General features: G+C 35.3%; 1 protein-coding gene across 4 annotated transcripts in view; it reads left to right on the forward strand.

The window, feature by feature from the left end:
* LOC110459086 (tyrosine 3-monooxygenase-like) overlaps window positions 1-20423 on the forward strand; it is a 51119-nt gene that overhangs the window by 21627 nt on the left and 9069 nt on the right. For 3 of the 4 annotated variants that reach the window (XM_021511176.1, XM_021511177.1, XM_021511178.1), the window contains exons 2-9: window positions 4459-4728; window positions 9399-9585; window positions 12661-12873; window positions 14374-14462; window positions 14834-14901; window positions 16639-16689; window positions 19190-19335; window positions 19906-20041. In XM_021511176.1, the coding sequence (XP_021366851.1) occupies window positions 4459-4728; window positions 9399-9585; window positions 12661-12873; window positions 14374-14462; window positions 14834-14901; window positions 16639-16689; window positions 19190-19335; window positions 19906-20041 (1160 nt within the window). The remainder of the gene's footprint in view (window positions 1-4458; window positions 4729-9398; window positions 9586-12660; window positions 12874-14373; window positions 14463-14833; window positions 14902-16638; window positions 16690-19189; window positions 19336-19905; window positions 20042-20423) is intronic. The other variant, XM_021511179.1, reaches the window with a different exon arrangement.

The following is a 20423-nucleotide window of genomic DNA, read 5'->3' on the forward strand; positions in this document are numbered from 1 at the left end:
TACCTATATATACGAGTGATGACTGTGAGGGGACGGGATTCGTGTTTAACTCAATAAGGCAAGATAGCGTTGATGAGTTTGGTCACGGTATCGGTATTGATTGAATCTCAGTGCTGACAAATACGATTTTTTATTGGTGAATATAGGTCCACGGACACGGTGGTAGCCTACGTCCATACCACTTATACCTAGTACACTTCCGTGTGTGTGATCTTTGTCGTAGAGGACAAGGCTCCGATTATCCTATTCATTAAGGGATACAAACGTGACATTGAATCAGATCACGCCTCGATATGATGACATGAACTGTCAACTAGGTACTATAGACACGAGTCAATCAGGGAATGTTGTTTTATCATTAAAACCTTCATTGTTAGCCGTAAGACTTTCATACTAATAAATTTTTTTATCTTTTTGTTTTTTACATATTTTTTTTTTCATAAACTTGTTTATTGCAAAAAAGAAAACCCCAAACAAACCAAACATTTATTACTGTTTGGAGGATTTTTGTAAAAAATGTCTTAAGTACGAAAATGCCTAAATCCAATAACGCTGTACATAGCTACGTCAATTGAGCGCTAAATACAATATAGGGTTGACAAACATGATTTACATTTCCAACGTTTTCTTTATTTCTTTTTAATTCGTCTACTCTGTAAGATTCTTACGATCCCTTTTTTCATGTAAATTAAACTGACCTTATCTTTTACTCGTGGTTTAGTCTTACGTAACCATTCTGCTAAATCTGTTTTTTTCCCACTTAGTCCTTTGAATGAGCTCACACTAAGATATGACCACTCAACGACAAAGTCTGATCGGATCCATGTTTTTTACGGGGCCCTTCAAAGGAAAATCACACTTACTTCACTATAGTTTTTGACATAAATTACCCTCCTGGAACCTCACATAAATAGGCACACCTTATATAAGTAAATTACCAGTTACGTGTCCAGCTTATGAGCTAGTCACTTGAAGTTACCACACCAATAAAGAAGTTCGTTAATTTACCAGGCAGTGTCCATTATACATAGGTTAACTGGTGAGCAATTCTTTTCCATTGTTATATTTAAATTTTTGTGTAGTTATTGAATATATTCATATTCATTTGTATGTATACATTACCCCTTTTATGCTTTTGATATTTTAAAGAATTTACTCTTTATTATCAACGATTTCGGTGTTAATACAGTATCACTTTTTCGTGCCAATTTGTTCATAGGAAACTAGAAAGGAGTTGCGTCCCTTTCTTAATTAACAACATCCGCTTTACAAATAAACAAGCACTATCGGGACATGTCTGTGTTATATTATGTAACGACCATCATAATATAGAAATGCATATTTGTCATATACTTGTAAATCGCTTGTTTTGCATGTGTGAGTATGCTGTGCATACATGTAGGCTATATCCCGTACCAATCCATATTTTCCCGGCACGCGCCATATCCACCCGTCACGCGCGCGCCATATCCACCCGGCACGCGCCATATGCTTTTAACTTTCGTTTCAACAATTTTCGACAAAAGTCATGCCTCAATCTTCGGGCAGCTTTTAAAGAAGTCGTAGTGTACCCCACGGACATTCATTTGTATTTGTTATGCTGTTCATTGTATTTTTTAATTATTTCCCTGTGTATTATATATGTTATTGCTGTATAATGTTGAGGCTAAAGAGTAGTATATGATAAGACGGTTATCATGTGACAATTTCCATATCCTGTCCCGTATCAGCCCTCGACCCGTCAGCCCTCGGGCTGATATGGGATTCTATGGTTGATACGGAGTAGGATATGGAAATGTGATAGCCTCTCATTACCCATTTCGCATTTAAGAGTATACATATCTTGTTGATTTATGCATATGTTTATTACACTTGTCACCTTAATATAGAGATAAACAGTTGTCATTAGCTGATCATGTAATATTTCACTTCCACGCTCAATCATTGTGAATAAAGTATTTCAATATTAGTACATGTATAAACAAATCTTAGATATGTGTGCTTTTATAAATGACTCGGGACTGTTACACCAGTAGAGAAACACATTAACTTACCAAACTGTCTTCATTAATTAAAAAACGACATGAAATAAGACCTTTATCATTCATATCAAATTCTCAAATATCTCAGACAAAGTTATAAATAAACATTTTAAATTATGCCTATCGGAACCAAAAGACAACATACTGCAAACGCTATACGAAGACAATTTTTAACGTAAGCAAGGCTGTTAGTTGCATTTGGAACTCAAAAATAAAAAGATAATGCAAAACAACCGAATAATAGTCTATTCCGTCTTTGCGTATTGCCGAGTTATCTTCTCTTAAGAACAGGTATTGATTGTTTCGTCATTGGTTTGTGAGAGTAACGTCATCAATTTTTGAGAAAATGACGTAATTTTCTCACACAAACCAATGACGTAACAATCAATACCTGTTCTCAAGAGAAGATAACTCTGCAATACGCAAAGACGGAATACCCTAGCCCTAGGCAAAATCCAGACAATGTGACGTCCTCAAAGCGGGGACCGGGGTAATGCTATCGAAACAACAAGACACAATTCGGATCATGACCAAAATCATTAATTTTCATATCACACAAGAAAATAAAAATAAATCTCAGTGAGGTCATCACGACGACCATAAAACTTACACATATATTGGTATATATCAACCTTCATCTCTCTCTTATAAAAAAACTTTTAAAACATTCCGCTACGCTGATTAACAGTTTGTGCGTTGCTGTTTTGTTTAAAACCCCTAAATTTATCATTTTTTTTTTTAAATATTGTGAATTCCAATAAGACGCCACCAATGAGTCCATTTTCAATGTTTCTATTATAACCTTCTTTCTCGTGTTGTTGCACAATGTATGTATTCAGTATAATATACTGCAATGTGTTGTTGTGTAATGTGCATATTCAGTACATATATATCAATGTAATTGTATGTAAAGTATATCGAGGCACTTATCACTGATGTACATCATAAACCATGTTTTACTTGTCCAGGTTAATGTCTCTGACTAGTTTCTATGGCGATAACATCCCTTCTTAGTTATTATCTTCACACAAATCCGTGTACTAAAAAGGATTGCTTGTGTACTAATCGGTCTACAAGTTTAAACGCTTCGCTGACGTTGATTCGTTTACGACTTTCACTTCCTGTTTGTTCTATATAAAGCTTCATTTTCTGCTCTTCAAACGATTCCTTAAGCTATAAATGGAGACAAACCAACTGTTTATTCTCCTGACTAAAAGCCTGGAATTTCTGTTGACACTAGCACCCGATAAAACGACAGCATTTCTAGGGATCTGCTTTAAATTTCGATGCAGCGTGGCTAAAGGCAGGACCTATAATTCTGAGGAAGGGAATTTTTTGATCCTTATGACAAATATAAATTCTTTTTAAAATAGTTAGATAAGACTAGCAAATAAGATTCATTTTCCCGATACGCCGGTTTGCATCTAATTGGATTGTACATTTTTAGATTCCTTTTCTGTCTTATACGAAATCTAGTATTCCCGTCTCCCTGCAAAGTCTAATTTCGTGTATTTTAATTTTACTGGACATACGCGTTCAAGCCTGGAGTGTTTAGGATAAACCAATTGATACAGGATATTCCGTCAGTGGGATAGGCGGACATGATGTCATTGCGAGGATTGATAACTATAATTTCAACTTTATAATATGATTTGAATAAATGAAATAGATTTCCAGCAATTTCCAATTCGTGGCTGTAATGTGATTTTCACACGAATTTGAACTTTTCTGTTTTTCATTTGTCCTCTGTTGATAGAAGTTTTTATTCTCATAATTTCTTTTGAAAATATAATTGTCCAAACTGTTCACGCATTTCAGTTTCCTCCCTTAAATCGAAGTAGTAGGACAATTGGTGCCAATCAGTTGGACATGCTATGTTGTCTTTGCGTTCGGCCCTGAATGATGAATAAGAAGTGACATCTCGGAATCACCAGTAATTCATCGAGATGACGGCAGAGCTAAGACTTGGCAACAAGAACGGGTTGTTTCTGTAACAAACTGCCTCGCTTGCTAGATTCATTTGTTCTTACGATATAGTTACTCAAACTTGGAGCTGTCTACACGTTTTTAGAACAACACGTTCACCCGATGGCGGTTAAAGGGGTGACTATCAAAGGCATCGTTTCCTTCCTAACAAAGGTTTTTAGAAATAATTTACTTTAGAACATGACTACTACTACTACTACTACTACTACTACTACTACTACATAATGATGAATGAACGTATCTGTCTTGTGTTATAATTTCACTTTGCCGTTGATGTGATTTAATGTCATTGCCGTTGATGTGATGTTGTATAGTTTGAAAACTGTTTTTGTTGTTGGATATTCCAGGTTAATTAACCTAACAGTCTTTTTGAATAATATTTTCAGCCAACCGTTTATTTATAATTTGTTTACAATTCATTTCGTTGTAGCACGGTGGGTCCTGGCGTCGCAGGAGTTTAATCGAAGATGCCAAGTTTGAGAGTGTAACAAACAAAGAATTTAACAAACGGGAGAAACACTTGAGTGTCAAAGAGAAATCCGTAAATACGACAGGATCGATCAGTGAGGAGGAAGAGGTTTTCGTTCAGAATGGGGATGGACCGTCCCCTGTGGAAACCGGAAATCTTGTGAATATTACGATCGTCATCACATTGAATGATGGGATAAGTTCTCTCGCCAAAATTCTCAGAGTATTTGAGGTAAGTTAGAAAAGTTTTCCGGCTCCACGCTATTTTTATTTTTTCTTTCTTTGATTTCTTTGTAGAGCACACATATGCAATATTTTTGTGTCCTACTTTATCATAAGGATTTTTTACAGAAGGAAAGCTTTTTATCTACAATGTGTGTTACGGGTTAAATACTATGAGTATAATTCCTTTATAAACAAGAAACGTATCTGTTGTATCGCTCTGCATTAGCTTAACTAGCGTGGAATACTTCAAATCGAGTGATGTTCGTTTGTACTCTATTTCACGAATATACCTGTAGGTTATTTTAGCGACTACTTGTACATGTATGAGCGATAAGGTGAATGTGATTCATTATTAATAGTAATTAGCAATGGTATTAATATTTGGGGAGACTAAACTTTGCGAACTAACATGTCAATTTATCTCTTGCATAGATAAAAAGTAGTTTACAACGTATTTTTTTTTTTTCCATTTTCTTACAAGAATAATAAAAGAAAAATATGTACATACATGTATTATACAGCAAGCTAAAAACGTGAATACAGCCGAGTTGAAATTTAATCTTGTCCTTTCTACAATAGCCAAGATCCATCATGGAAACAACAGCTGACTAGATAGTGTCAGTGATCTACACGTATCAGAATTAAATCCTGTTTTCGATAATAGGAAACAAGTCAGTATGGTTTTGTGAAAACCACTGTTATTCATTTTGTCAGAGCAAACGATTTCCAATTAGAATTGAGAGGATGAATTCAATCAGAGAAACACTTGTCGAACGTGTCAATCTGGTATTAGTGTAAAACTGTCTAGTCTTGTTGTTGCTGAAAATACGCAGATTAATGCATCATTGTCAATAAATTGTCGCTTATATATGTGCGTCAATATTGGGCCGCTTACACCGACAGGAATAAAGAATCGCCTCTATCAACGTTAATAATGGCTTGTTTGAATGAACCACTCTTACATTGATTAGTCTTGAGAAGGCGTCTTGTCAAATTCATGAATGGACATATGTTGACTCTAAAAATAGGAACATTACACATCCAGTGGACACAAGTATGTACGTAAGTCACTAATAGGACACTGTAAAGCACTTTTATTGAACTGTCTGAGCGTCCGTTGTTCACACCCGTGTGCATGACGTCACTCGCTTTGTACGACACTCACGGAGTATTTCATAAGGATTTCCAAATACAAATATAACATAGAAATAGTATTCATAATTCTATTAACGTGTAAAAGACGCAGTTAACGATTCCAGAAGGGATTCTTCCGTTAAAATATAATAATTCAAAATCAGTAATATGTTTTTTTATGCTTTCAACCTTTAATAGATAGGGCATACATGAACCTTGACTGTTTCTTCTGGTCATCAACAACTCCAGTTCAGTTTCTGTTTCGACTGAACATATTTTTTCGCAATTGTTGTCCAATAGTCGACATGAAACGATAATAAGTCGAGATCATATATTGTAGTACAGCAGTAAATATGTATTATATCTCCTTTATTTATTTTATGTAATACAGCAGCGAATATGTAATATTTCATTTATAATATCACAACAGTAAACATGTACTATATCTGTTTTGTTTGTTGTAATACAGCAGTTAATATGTAATATTTCATTTATTGTAATACAGCAGTTAGTATGTAATATTTCATTTATTGTAATACAGCAGTTAATCTGCATTATATACAATGTAGCTGTCATCTATTGTCATATGGGAGCAAATCTACATCACCTTCATCAATTGTGTAAAACGGTAAAAATATCTATATTCTGTCGATTTCATCTATTGTAATAAGGTACTTAATATGAAATACGGCAGTGTTTATTGTAATATGGTAGTAAATATAATATGATACAGTAAACCTATTGAAATACTGTAGAAAATATATATCGTAATCATTTAGTGAGATTGTGAGACTGCAATATACTGAGCTCATCAATAGTAGTGCGATATTGTTCCAAATGGAACATTCAATCTAGATATAAGGGTAAGTGTTATGGCGATACATGTCTATGGATGTCTACTGTTTACACAGCTCATTTCACATGACGTTACATAAACTCCATTGACGTCAGGATACCACCGATATATAGATCAATGCATTCATAAAAATAATCTCAAAGAAAACATCTATTTGACTTGAATCCAATATCGTTTTAAAAGATTAAGTTCGTGTATGAACTATTTATCATTCTCGAAAAACAAGAGGCGTAAACAGATTTCACTGAAATGAAAGTAAATCCCTTGAACTTTTCAGGATGACATACAGCATTTTGATACACGTCGGATGGATTTTTTTTAGAGCGAATCGGGGTTTCCTGTGATACGTTCTAACGCATTGTAGAATTTAACTTATTTAAACTGGACAAAAAGCATAAAAAAGCGATTGGTTTAATTGAAAAGTATTTTCCTGGTAGTTATATTCTTCGAAAGCATTTCCTTCTTTTATCAAAACAGTTCTATTGCATCGAATGTAGTGATTTCTTCTTCGTACTTTTAAATCCATGTAAAATGTTCCTCTCATGAGTTTAAATAAACTGAGTATTTATGAAAATATGAATTATTCTGTGAAGAAAACTGGCACGAGATTTGCAAGAGTTATATGTTTTGTTTTCACCATAAAAACTTGGTTATTACTTGAGAAACAAGTAGGTTTTAGTTTCAAAATAAAGTTGAACTATTTCTACTGTGAGAATTAAGGCTTTTGTAATTTTTAAGTATTAACCAGAAAGCAGTTTTTAGTGAAAAAAATATGTCAAGATGGTGACATAACACTGCAACATCCATTGTCTCAACATTATTTTGCGAGAATACTTTACTATTTATTCACGGAAACCCATCTTTGATAAAGAAAAACTATAAAACAAAAAAACCGTTTTATCCCACTCGTGAAATAATGATTTTTTCTCATCAGGAAATTTATAATATCCTCTATAAATTGCAACAGTTCAAAAGAGAGAAAAAACTCAAGATTTGCGCCCTTTCATTGTTCTTAAGTCATGTTCGATTTAACCAGTTAACAAAGCGAAGTTTTAGAACTGATACAACCAATAACCGTTATTCGAACTGGAAATTCATGAAATAGGGGCAAAAATGAAACAAATAAATGATATTTTTCTACAAGATTGAAAACGAACTCAGTACGTATACGGTGTGGACACGTCATCGACGGGCGAGTAAATATCGCGACCGGTCAGAAACGGGGAAAACGCAAGACAAATTGGATACTGTAAGCAAACATCCTCCTCTGCTTTACCTGTTATTCCGCCGATCGTTTTGTAGATAGTTCTCAGCTCGGTGTATTGGCATCCTTGACGTTGTTAATGTTATAAATACCTACAATAAATATACTGTTGGTATTTTCCGCATCTTTAGATGTTGAAACAGGACTGGCGTAATTATTTTATATACTGCAGCGTCGTTCTGTAAAGATTTTCTCATTAACTGGCCATGTCATCTGTACTCTACCGATGATACATGTTAACAGTTTTTATTTAATTATTGATGTACATACTGAGTGCGTTAAGAGTCCGTCGCGGTTCATGAACTAATTGTTTTACACGAATTAACCCTGTCTGCATGGCTTCTGAATTGATAGTGGATTTTTTTCTGACGTCAAGCAAATTAATTGTACAAACAAAAAAAAATCGTTTTATTTGCCTGACCAGGCATTGTTCTTTTAGGCTTGCATGTCTAAATATGTTAGTAAGTTGTCTCTTAATCCATACAATAAACCTTACCTTAGCGACAAGCAAAGCAGCATCTGTTTTAGTAAAACATTATTTTTAATATACTAAACGTATGATCAATCTCGTATGCAAGACAAAACCTGCGCTAGAACCAGTATTAATAAAGTCAATATATGACTCGATTTTGTTTTTTTTTGAATTTCAGTCTGGACCGATATGATGTTGATTTGAAGTAATTTTTTAGGACAGGTTTTTCAATGGTCTCACCCTCACTCGTAAATAATAAAGATGTACTAATAAAAATGCGTTTCATTTTTTTTCTTATTAAATAAGTTGCTGATAAACACGAGGAATTATTAAAATTAGTTTGATATTACCTACTGTATATGTATAATGTTACATTGAATACATTAAAAGTTACAAGCGGGAAGTCTGTTTGTGGTAATATACAAGACGATAACACTTCTTTAAATATTGAAAACATCAATCTTTTATTGTACCTCATAACGTTTTGCATACATTTGAAGCAACCTGATTTGTGTCTTCGATACACAATTGATCTGCAAAGAGGAAAATGTTTTATCACCTAGATAAAAGTGTTATATACTCGATAAATTATATCCAAATAAGCATACTTATGAATAATATAATTCATAAATACTATCAAACACGAGTCTTTGTCTTTGTTAAAAACCTTTTAAGGCTAGCCTTTAAGGTGCAGATTGTGTAAGCTGAAGATTTTATATGTATTTTGTCTTAGGCTACGTTTTTGTGTGTTCTTTGCCTGAGATTTGGCTAATACATTTGCTTTGCCTACGGTATGGCTTTCAGGCTTTCCTAGCCCTAAACAATAGGGGGTTAATAACGTCGGAAAGATGGTAACAGGGATTTCAGATCCGGAACCTGCTGTCTATCTTTCTTTAGGAATAAGAATACTAAACTGAAAACATATTTCTACACGACTCGTTTTCTTTGCAGAACACCAAAGTAACCATCGACCATATCGAATCAAGGAAATCCAAGAAACCTGACTGTCAGTACGAGATTCTCTTGCAAGCGGTTAGCACGTGTGAGCGGTGGACGCCAGTGACAAATTTATTACGTCAGAGCCCACAAGTTAATGACATCTTGATACTAAATGAGCAACCCCGACCAGCAGAGAAAGGTAAAGAAGACTATTAATTTGGTTCTGTCTTTTATCCATTCTCCAAGTGTAACACCTTTTTGACAGCTGTTGTACATATGTTTCACATCTATTTAATAAACTGCACATAAACTGTAAATGTTTTTCATAGTAATGTTTCATTATTGATTTTTACATCTTCACACTTTTTTATGTTAATTCATAACTAATACTTTAAAGCTATAAAACATCTTGGAAGATCCTGACCACCCGCACGTCTAGCATGTCAAATGAAACATGTGAAATGATAGTTTGGTTTGGTTTGTTTGTGTTTTAAGTCCTATTAACAGATATGGTCATTTAAGGATGTGCCAGGTTTTGGTGGTGAAGGAAAGCTGGAGCTCCCGGAGAAGAACCCACCGACCTAGGCCAGTACCTGAAATGATAGTCAAAAGCAATTTTATACTTTATGATTTCTTGATTTGATTTCAAAATGTTCTACCTTTCAAAAAATTCGTTAATATAGTTTCCACATAGTTTGTGCGCGGTTAAGGTATTGTTTCAGATTTATACTCCATGTTTGTTTGATAGTGTTAAATTATATTAAAACATGTTCCAGACATCTGGCGATTTGATCTCACCGAAACCTTGTTAAACGACTGGAATATCGTTTGATCTAGTAGATTAATTCTGACGTACCACGTACACTGTCTGTCACTGAATCATGAAGATCGTACACCAACCCTGTCGCCGTTGAAGAACAGCTAGGGAATGCTGCTGTTAATGTTATTTCTCCTTAACCCTAATACATGTCGGCCCTGTTGCCAATGATTTAGCTCGTTACTTCTGCATCTAAACCTGCATTATCCTTGACGTTGACCCAGCTTATTTTGTCTCAATTTGTAGGGAACTGCACAGAAATTTTTAGATGTTTCTATCAGTCCTTTGGGATTTCCTTAAACATGATATTTTATCAGAAAATGTTGTGGTATTGTTTTTAATATGTTAGAAAGCTCTGAAATCTATTTGATGTTAGGAAGGACTGCACATCTAGTGTTCCTCTCAGTACCTGTGGCAGCATTGGTTTGATGTGTGTGTGTTCTCAGTAACCTGTTCACGAGACCGATAGTTCTCTTGCGCGATGTTCCTATTTGATAGGCCGAATGTGGATAACTGAGGGTTTGATATCACGTTCTTTGATAGATGGAATTGTTTTTCACATCCATGTTGTAGTTGCTTGTAAAGTTAATATATCGGTCCTTTTGAAAGGAAAACAAACAAAACTCTGTAGTTTTGATGGCGTCATCTTCTAATGTGCTCGTATTGGTGTCGACGAGGACTACTTACGACTCATCAAACTCATTCTAAATGGTAAACGTCACGCTGTCAGCCGAGTTCAAATTGTCAATGAGTGTAATGCCTTTCAGCTTAGATCGTGCATCAAACCCTTCGGGACTAACAAAGGAGTGGGTGTACCGTTATGCTTTTGATTTCTTCACAATCCTCTTTATACAAACGCATTTAACAGGGACACTGATGAACTAATTTCATCAGATTCTCATGCTTCTAGCATAATGCTGGCTAGTAGTCACATTGCTGAACAATAGGAGACACGGTAGTCTAGTGGTAGGACGCCGGGCTCGTGACCGAAGGGTTGCGGGTTAGAGTCACGGCACGGCACTGTGTTGTATCCTTGATCAAGATACTTTACTCCGCTTGTTTCAGTCTACTCAGCTGCTCATGAGTACGTGGTTGGGCAATGCTAAAATTGTAAAATGCCAGCTGTAAGCGCCGAGATGGCAGCACTGTATGCTCCTCAGGGAGTTGAGAGAGATACTAGCTGGTTGCAAAAGCCCTATAACCACGGATAATAATTTGTGAACCGCTTTGAGACGACCTACGAACTAGGTTGTGATAAAGCGGTATATCAGAACCTCGAATTATTATTAATATTATTATTGTTATTGATATGTGTACATCAGAAGACTGGAGCAGGTTCACCTTTGTTACAAAGTTGTACAGCAAAATATTTCAGCAACACTATGTTGTTTGAGTTCCTACTTATCAAAGGTCAACCTTGTAACTTACCGAAGCTCGTGCATTTTGAAATACATGTACAAGTTTTAACAGGCTCTTAGGAGGTAGAATAAATACCGGAGCTATTGCTTTGACATAATGTAGGTTGAATTTCATTATTTTAAAGCCTCGCTTTTCTGTCTTATCTATGGCAAACTGAAAAAGCTCCACGATGTCTCAGTGTATGATACCGGATATTGCATTATAACGTATGCAGCGCATGGTTACATAACTCTTACCCACCTGTACACTTGTTATTAAAATAATTTTGGGTTAGTTTCTATTTGTGAAATTTAATCAAATAATGTTAAAAACTGGCAACACCTAGCTAGATCTCTACATTTTGATCATATTGAGCTGGGCAACGACATTTTGTTAAGAAATAATTTCCATGGGACTCAAAATTGGAAGTCTATAAATGAAGTCTCTGTTTATTTAGTATGTCATTTTTGACGTAGTCTTCGAAAGTTAACACAAATACCTATATCATTTGAAGTAATTAAGGTTTTCTCCGGGTCATTTATGTTTGACAGGCATGCCCCTTTGATCGGTGATTAAGCTTTGTTCACCAAAGTTCACGTGATGACGGGGTTGGCTTTGTTCTGGTTATCACGTGATTATGTGTTATCCTTACAGTAACGTCCCCAGAGATTTATGAAGTTCTGATAGAGTAGTTCGGTTTTAATGGTATGACGTCTTGTACTACATTTATACTGCCTACAGAGCTGAAACATTTCTTTTTTCATAGACGTTGTTGTTATATTTAACTCCAAACATTACACTCGAACAAATCCCGAATAGATTTTGGATCAAACTAGCTGAATAATTGACCATTTATCGAATTCCCGCGACATGGCTTTTATACAGCTAAAGGGTGTCCAAATACTCACCAACTATAGCTTTTTAACATCATTATCAAAATTAACCATCAAAACATCAGATATGTGTACGTTATCTTTTTCGCGGAATGTTTGATAACTCTTTATAAGATGAAAATGTAGAATCAGGAGCTGTTACACATTTATCGTCCACTTATTTCAGTGGCAACACCTGAGCCCATCCCTCATTCCTGCTTTGGTTCTCAATGGACAAGATTATCTTTAGTACTCGCAGCATCCGCAAGTTTTGTTTTCCCAGCTTTAGGCAAAGCAAGAAAATTAGTCTCGAAAAAGCTTCGTGGCACTTCCCGAAAACTAAACGGAACTTCTCAGTTGGAGATTGACCCATTAGGCGAGCACACTTCTATAGAACGAGGTATATTCAGATTTAGAACTGTTTTGTAGCATGCCAGACATTATAGCATCTAAAATGCCTTTTCTGTTTTTGTAATATATAAAAAAAGGCTTGCAGTTTCCTTCTTTTGACGTCCTGCATAAATATTAATAACGATTTTAATATTTTACTATCACTTGCCTTCATTGTCGTAACAAATGTCTTAAATGTATCTATTATTTAAGCAATACATTGCGTCATGTATGTTTTAATTTAAGAAAAAAGGTAATAGCCAATATTTTGATATGTTGCCATCTTTCCCTGCTGCACTCGTTCCTATTTGGAACTATCTCTCTCCTGTGTCAAAGAACAAAAGATGTAGTTTGTTTGGTTGGGGTTTACTCTGTCCTCACAACAACCTAAGGCATATGTTAACATGTGCTTACGTAGGCAAAGCCGAAAAGAAAGTGTAGAAAAATATTTTATATTGATTATAAACAATACACTGGCTACAAAGGTGATTACGACCTAACGTTACCTGTTATTTTTAACTGGTATGGCTAATTACGCCAATTCCTGAAGTATCTGAATATAGGTATAAACTCAGGTAACTGCACCTTTTAAATAAATAAACCTTAAAAATGGGGGTGTGAAAAAAGTGCTTTAATTTTTTGACTATTATCACTAGCTACTCTATCATGCATTTTTGCAGAGCAAACCATTCTTTTAACAACTGTGCCAAAACAAAAAAATACGAGAGACTGTGACCTTGCTCTGTAGACTTTGTCATACTTTATCATGTGACAACAGATTATATGAGACTGTGGCCTTGCTCTGTAGACCTTGTGATACTATATAAATACCCCGTTGATGTGACAACAGATTACGAGAGACTGTGTCCTTGCTCATTAGACCTTGTGATACTATATAAATACACTGTTGATGTGACAACAGATTACGAGAGACTGTGTCCTTGCTCTGTATATTTTGTGATACTATATAAATCCCCCGTTGATGTGACAACAGATTACGAGAGACTGTGTCCTTGCTCTGTAGACCTTGTGATACTATATCAATATCCTGATGTCGTGACAACAGATTACGAGAGACTGTGCACTTGCTCTGTAGACTTTGTGATACTATTTCAATGTCCCTGTTGATGTCATAGCATATATTATGTGAAAGTGTATCGTGTGCCGTTGCCATGACGACATATCTAGTGAAAATATACCCCTGTTATGAGGACGTTGTGACATCTATTGTGATACTGCAGACATGCCCTGAGCATATGACCACATAGCGTTGTGTGAATCTGTCCTAATAATCTGTTGCTATGACGACACATAATACACTTGACTTACTCCATGTCATATACTTTAACGCACTGTGACGACATAGATTTAAGTACATTGTGACATTTTGTATTAATGAATTTTTACATTTTGCAAAAAATCACAGACAACATACCCTGTGTAACTTTAATTATAGCTAAAAATGTATGTTCTTGAACATGTGTTTTAGAAGTCTTATTACCCTTTTCAGATGATTGGTATCCTCACCATATTTCGGATTTAGACAATTGTACCCACCTTGTTACTAAGTTCGAACCCGATCTGGATCATGATCACCCGGTAAGTGACGAATGATTTATTTTCTCGGACACTTACAATCAGTTGTCGAATTATCCCGCATCTCATTGGCTTTCAGACCTTATCGATTGGGAGTCTCATCGTTAACGCTAGAGAAACGACCCTTATACTACCCTATACATCATTGATAACTCCTAGCGCTAGTGTAAAGGGCCATTTTCCTTGTCGGGGAGGGTCATAAAGACTCCTATATTATTTGTATATATGTAGATAATTGTCCTGAAATGTTTTAAGATTCGAAAATAAATCTTGGCTCTATCAAGCGCCGGAAGTAGTTTATAGTTTAATTAATGCTGCTGTAGTTAGCTAATGGTAGTAGAGTTATCGCAACTTCCGACTCTGGTCTTTTGCAGGGATTTACGGACATGAAGTACCGTGAAAGGAGGAAGGAGATCGCCGACATTGCATTTGAATACAGAAAGTATGTAAACTTAAAAGCACTATGAATAAATCTATCAGACAATAGAGCACGCGCTCAGTAAATGGCTGGTAGTTTTTATTTACGCTCTTTAGTTGTCATTCGTTAAAGCATCGGTATAAAAAATATCACTTTGAAGTTATTGTTAGAAAATAGATAAAACGTATGACTAGGTTTGATGTTGTTACCTGAAGGTTACAGGGCAAAGGTCAACAAACTATAGTCCACTACTAGTGTTGTAAGAATGCATTAATGGAAATCAATGCATCATTCGTTTGAGCGAGCTCTTTGAAACAAATTTACGAACATTGCTCCACGACTGTCTGTATCGTCGTATTTCCGCTTTGTTTCTGTCTACTTTTCTTCAGTTTGAAGGGAACTTCATCTTGATTGTATTGGATATCCTCGATATCCAGAAATGACGCTCACTTTCGCTCTCTGCACCCCTGGAAAATGTCATAGCAAAATTGAAGGCACGCGACTAGCAATTTGATTGGTGTCATGTAAAAAAGCCTGACCAATCACTAGGCTGATACTTGTCCTTTGACGATTACAGAGGAGCGATGTCCAAGTTCAAAGCCAAAAAGTTTTATCGTCACGTGACCGCGATATCCTGTTGATGCACATCAAAGGCACAAGGTGGTGCACACCGAGCCTTCGATTTTGCTATGACATATCCAGGGGTGTAGAGAGTAAAAGTGAGCGTAACTCCTGGATATCGAGGATGGTATTGGTAGGCTTAATAAAAAGTTTAACATTTTCTTCCCTTTTTTTCTTATGGTTTCAATATTTTTAAACTGAATTATTCTCATGCATTCCTTATGCTATGTTTTGATAACATTAACATGTACGAGGCCAATATTTCAAATGCGAAAAAGATCTGTTGTATTTGTATGACATGTGAATTTGTCTAAATCTGTTTTTAATCTATAAAGTTATGTACAGGAATCTGATATGTGTGCCAGTTTACGAATGTAGGGTAGGATGCATGTCTTTTGATAGATTTATACTGAATACCAGAAGACTGATTTGTAGCGTAAGTAGGGATTTATAACAAAAGGATCAAAGTTGGTTATTTTTTCTACTCTTGTTGCAATTCAATGTTGTTATTTTCATGTTTTATACAATGTAAATACTTACATGTGAAAACACAGTAATACAATGTATAGTACCTCTTGTTGCAACACAATGTTGTCATTTTCATGTTTTATACAATGTTGATACTCTCATCTGAAACAATAAATTTGTAATTCAATGTATTGTATCCCTTTTGTTATACGATGTTGTAATTTCATGTCCTCTGCAGTCCTGTAATGTAATGCCAGCCAATGATGTTTTATGAAATAACTTAAGATGGAAATAAATGAGATGAAATTTAATGTAAGTAACAGGTAGTCTGACTAAGCATTTGAGACAGTGATATCTTAATGAATGTTTATATATGCAAATTGGACATATTTCTTCAGACTTGATGTAGGAAAGAGACAACCGAGTTCTTCAGGGGTTGTTTACTCCATGTTCTTTACTTAACAGACATGATAATTCATATAACAAATAATATACATTTGAGCCTTGTTGACGTATATGTCACTTACTGTTTATCTCACTTAAAGTCAATGTTTTAAGGAAAAGAATTGCCGTTTGAAATACAAAACAAAACTGTCTTAATAATTTAGACTTAGTTGGTAAAGAGTAGCGGTAGATGAGAAAGACATAAAATATGTGTTCTTGGTGTTTCAGTGGACAACCTATCCCGCGAGTAGAGTACAACGAAGAGGAAACACGAACATGGTATGGTGTTATCAAATTCATTCTTGATAAGTAGAAAAATCTAAGTTATGGAAAATCATGTCGCGACATCTTGTATGCTTCATACTAGTAATTTAGCATGCCGTCGTATCATAATCAAGATCTTAAATAATGTATAACCTGTTTTCCTTCCCTTTTAGTTGTACATGTTCTCTCCTTCCGTGATGTTATCTTATTGTACTTTTCTAATGTGTAATGACGCAACGTCATTGTTTAGGCCATTATGACGCATACCTGTACGTGGCTATATCCCCTAGGTGTTTTTTCAGTTGCAACGGGATACACACTTATGAAGAATGGGATATTTTTGTTTCCTTTGGAAACAAACGGTGTACATGGCCATCTTTTATTTGACCTTTATATGATTTCTATGCTATTGCTAGAATTTTACCTTTCAAACACAAATCTCAAGGGCATTGCTTGTTTTGTAGACAACGCATCAGTAGTTTTGACAACCTTAAAAGGTCGTTTAGAATGAAAATATCAATACCTTTATATAATTAACTTAGCATGTGGTTGAATCTGATTTTTGTTAAAATCCCGTCCATAGAACTTCAATTGTGAATCGTTTTAAAAAAAATTATAACATCAATTATTCTACATCGCCACTGTTCTTCCTCTGTGCCATGTAAAAAGTCGTACACATGGTCCCGAAAATGCATCTCTAGGATCAGCCCTTTCATTATCTGATGGTTTTGTTGTTAGGAACTTTTATCAACCGTCCATGCGCAAGTCATAAATGGCCTTGTATTGTCTGAATCGTACACTAATGATAATTAAAAAGTTGAAAAATTTGATACTGCAATTTCAGGAAATGTTTTAACTGTCAACATTGACAGCAGCTACGTCGAAAGATGAGACTGAAAAGTAAATATTTGTTTTTGATACCCTTGAAATGAAAATAAAACCCGATCTATGAATATTTTCGCTAATATTTTTCAAATCAATTTTAACAACAAATCAGAAATTCGAGTACTAGGATATAAATACATAGTACACAATTATATGAGCGACAATAAGCTCAATTACTAGAAATATTGGTGTAATGTTTCGATAATTGTTAAATGATTTAAAGGCAGTATTGACTTTGGCATTGTCCGGTTGATACAAAGTTATTTCCAATCACTAGACCATGTGTTCAAACATGTTGTCATTGATACCATAATAGCCCAACTAAAACACTCTAAAATTGCAATTTTACGATCACCCCAAATAAATAATCTAATTGTTCCACCTGTCTAAACGATACGTCTACCCACCCACAACTACAATGTCCTACTCGGGTATTTAAACATCTGGAATAATATGTTCAGTGTTAGTAAAATGGCTATTGTTAAACTGATGTTGGTACAGCAAATAGACCGAGATAAAATAAATACTCAGATCGATAGACAAATATGTGGTGCTTGGGGAGGCTCATGCAACGTGTGTGTCAACCAGTGTCGTCTGAACTCGGTTAAACAACATACAATATCTGTTGAATTATTAATTTCTATCAGTTACAAAATTAAATCCCCTCTAGATGAAAGTATAAATCATTAAAGTGTCACTTGTCTGATTTCACTATTGACACAACATTAACTAAAACGTCCATTTATTTTCGCGCCATTCATTGAGAGCAGACGATAGCGCTCAATGTCTGTATTGCAGGGGTTGGATCGAATCTATCAGTCTGCATTGCTGTAATCTCGCCCATCAAATTGTCCTATTCCGATCGTTACATGATTGTTAGCCCAAATCACTTCACATCTATCCGGGGATGTCGCGGAGGTGATGTTGAGCACTTGTAATATTTGACAATAAAGACAGCTTGATAAATGTCGTCTGCAACTTTCATGAAAGGATGCATGTATCTTTTTTGATAAAACCATATATTGCCTTGTGCCAACATACAATCTATCTGTTTTTTTCCATTTTAATGTGGGCTAATGATGAAAGAACTCGGCTCAATTAAAAGTGACAGTTGTATTGTCCCTTACCCAGACTGGTAGTGGATTTCTTCCTCTCAGTTTGTGTCCTGCCTGACCAATGTTACATAGGGTACAGTCGCGAAAAGGAGAATCTGTCTAGCACAGTGTAATCGGCTGGTACGCTATTTACATAGGCACTTGTCAATATCTTAAACACTTTTCCATACAACGATACCATTGTTCGGTGTTTATCAGAACCATGCCTGCAGACTTTATATACACACATAGATTCAGAAGAATACCTTGAAATTTCGTTCTCGTCAGACAGCGAAAGCTCAGGGATTTTTGTTGTTGTTGTTGTGAATGCCGCTTTTTTTTTTTTATTGCAGCCTCCCTATTTCGCTCCAATTAAGGAGGAAGAACACAAACACCTTTGTTTCATTTTTTGTTATCATACCTATGAAGTCTAAAACTTGGCATCAGACGGTTATAAAACGTAACAGTTTTACAGTTTTTCATTGTTAAGAAAATCGATCGATATTTTTCTGATGGATGTTATCATTTTATTCAAGGAACCATGTTTACAGCCGTCTTCAGGATTTTTTCCCGACACATGCGTGTAGGGAACACCGGGAAAACTTTGAACGTCTGGAGAAGGAATGTGGATATTGTCCTACCAGTATCCCACAGCTAGAAGACGTCTCCAATTATTTGAAAAGTGAGATGATGCTTACGTAATGTAAAATATTCTTTTAAATTGAGCTTTTATTTCTTGTTCCAAGTCTAGACTCTTCAATACACATGGAGTAAATAGATTAAGTGCCCATTGCTTTGCTTCAGTTTTGACAGTATTCTCAGTATACATATCTATATTTTTCAGTTATTTGCATTAAAACCGATTCTATTCTATCGATTTTAAGTAACATTTCGTTTTTGTTATTTCACTTCTTTTCCATTTTGCTTGAAACCCGCCATTTTGTTTATCACGAAAATTCTATCAAACGTTTAGAGAGACAAACTAATATGTGTGATTTGAGCCTTTACTTAGAGGTCACCTGATTTCATCAGAACGCCCCATATCTGTATAAAAAAATCTTGGATACGAATTATGTAAGTAATATACATGAAAATCAGAAACACTGTCTTAATTTGTCAAAACGTTAAAACTTCCGTTCAGTTGTTCATACTTTCAATTTTTCTATCGGTAAAAATAATTGTTTGCATTGCTCCCCAACAAAAGGTTATAAATAACAGTGATTGACATTCATCTTATACTATGGTCACTTAGGAAGAACCGGATTCCAACTCCGACCAGTTTCTGGACTTCTGTCAGCACGGGATTTCTTGGCCAGCCTTGCTTTCAGAGTATTTCAATGTACTCAATATGTCCGTCACGGGTCAAAGCCCGACCACTCTCCAGAACCGTAAGTCATAAATGTGTATCTACCTAAACAACCACAATTTTATTGGTAGTGTATCTTCTTTTTGTACTCTGAGAATTAAACTGCCCTATCTGTCCTATAGGGATGTAGAAAATAGGATATAGTTAGCCTAATCACGATATATGGGGAACTACTTCCGCACAGAAATGTAGTTCGTTCATTAATTCTGATTTTTCTGATACGTGAATGGATATCAAAGGTAATTTATATTGATATTTATCGGTAATGTAAGTCTACAATGGAATCGGGTACCAGCACTCTGATAAAATATAAATAACGTACGAATCTATAAACAGCAATGTCATGTGTCAAGCATTGCTACTCAACCTTGAATAAACGTATATTCACCCCCTAATGTCAATGT

The sequence above is a fragment of the Mizuhopecten yessoensis genome, unplaced genomic scaffold, assembly GCF_002113885.1.
Source record: "Mizuhopecten yessoensis strain PY_sf001 unplaced genomic scaffold, ASM211388v2 scaffold9963, whole genome shotgun sequence".
NCBI classification, from domain to species: Eukaryota; Metazoa; Mollusca; class Bivalvia; order Pectinida; family Pectinidae; genus Mizuhopecten; species Mizuhopecten yessoensis.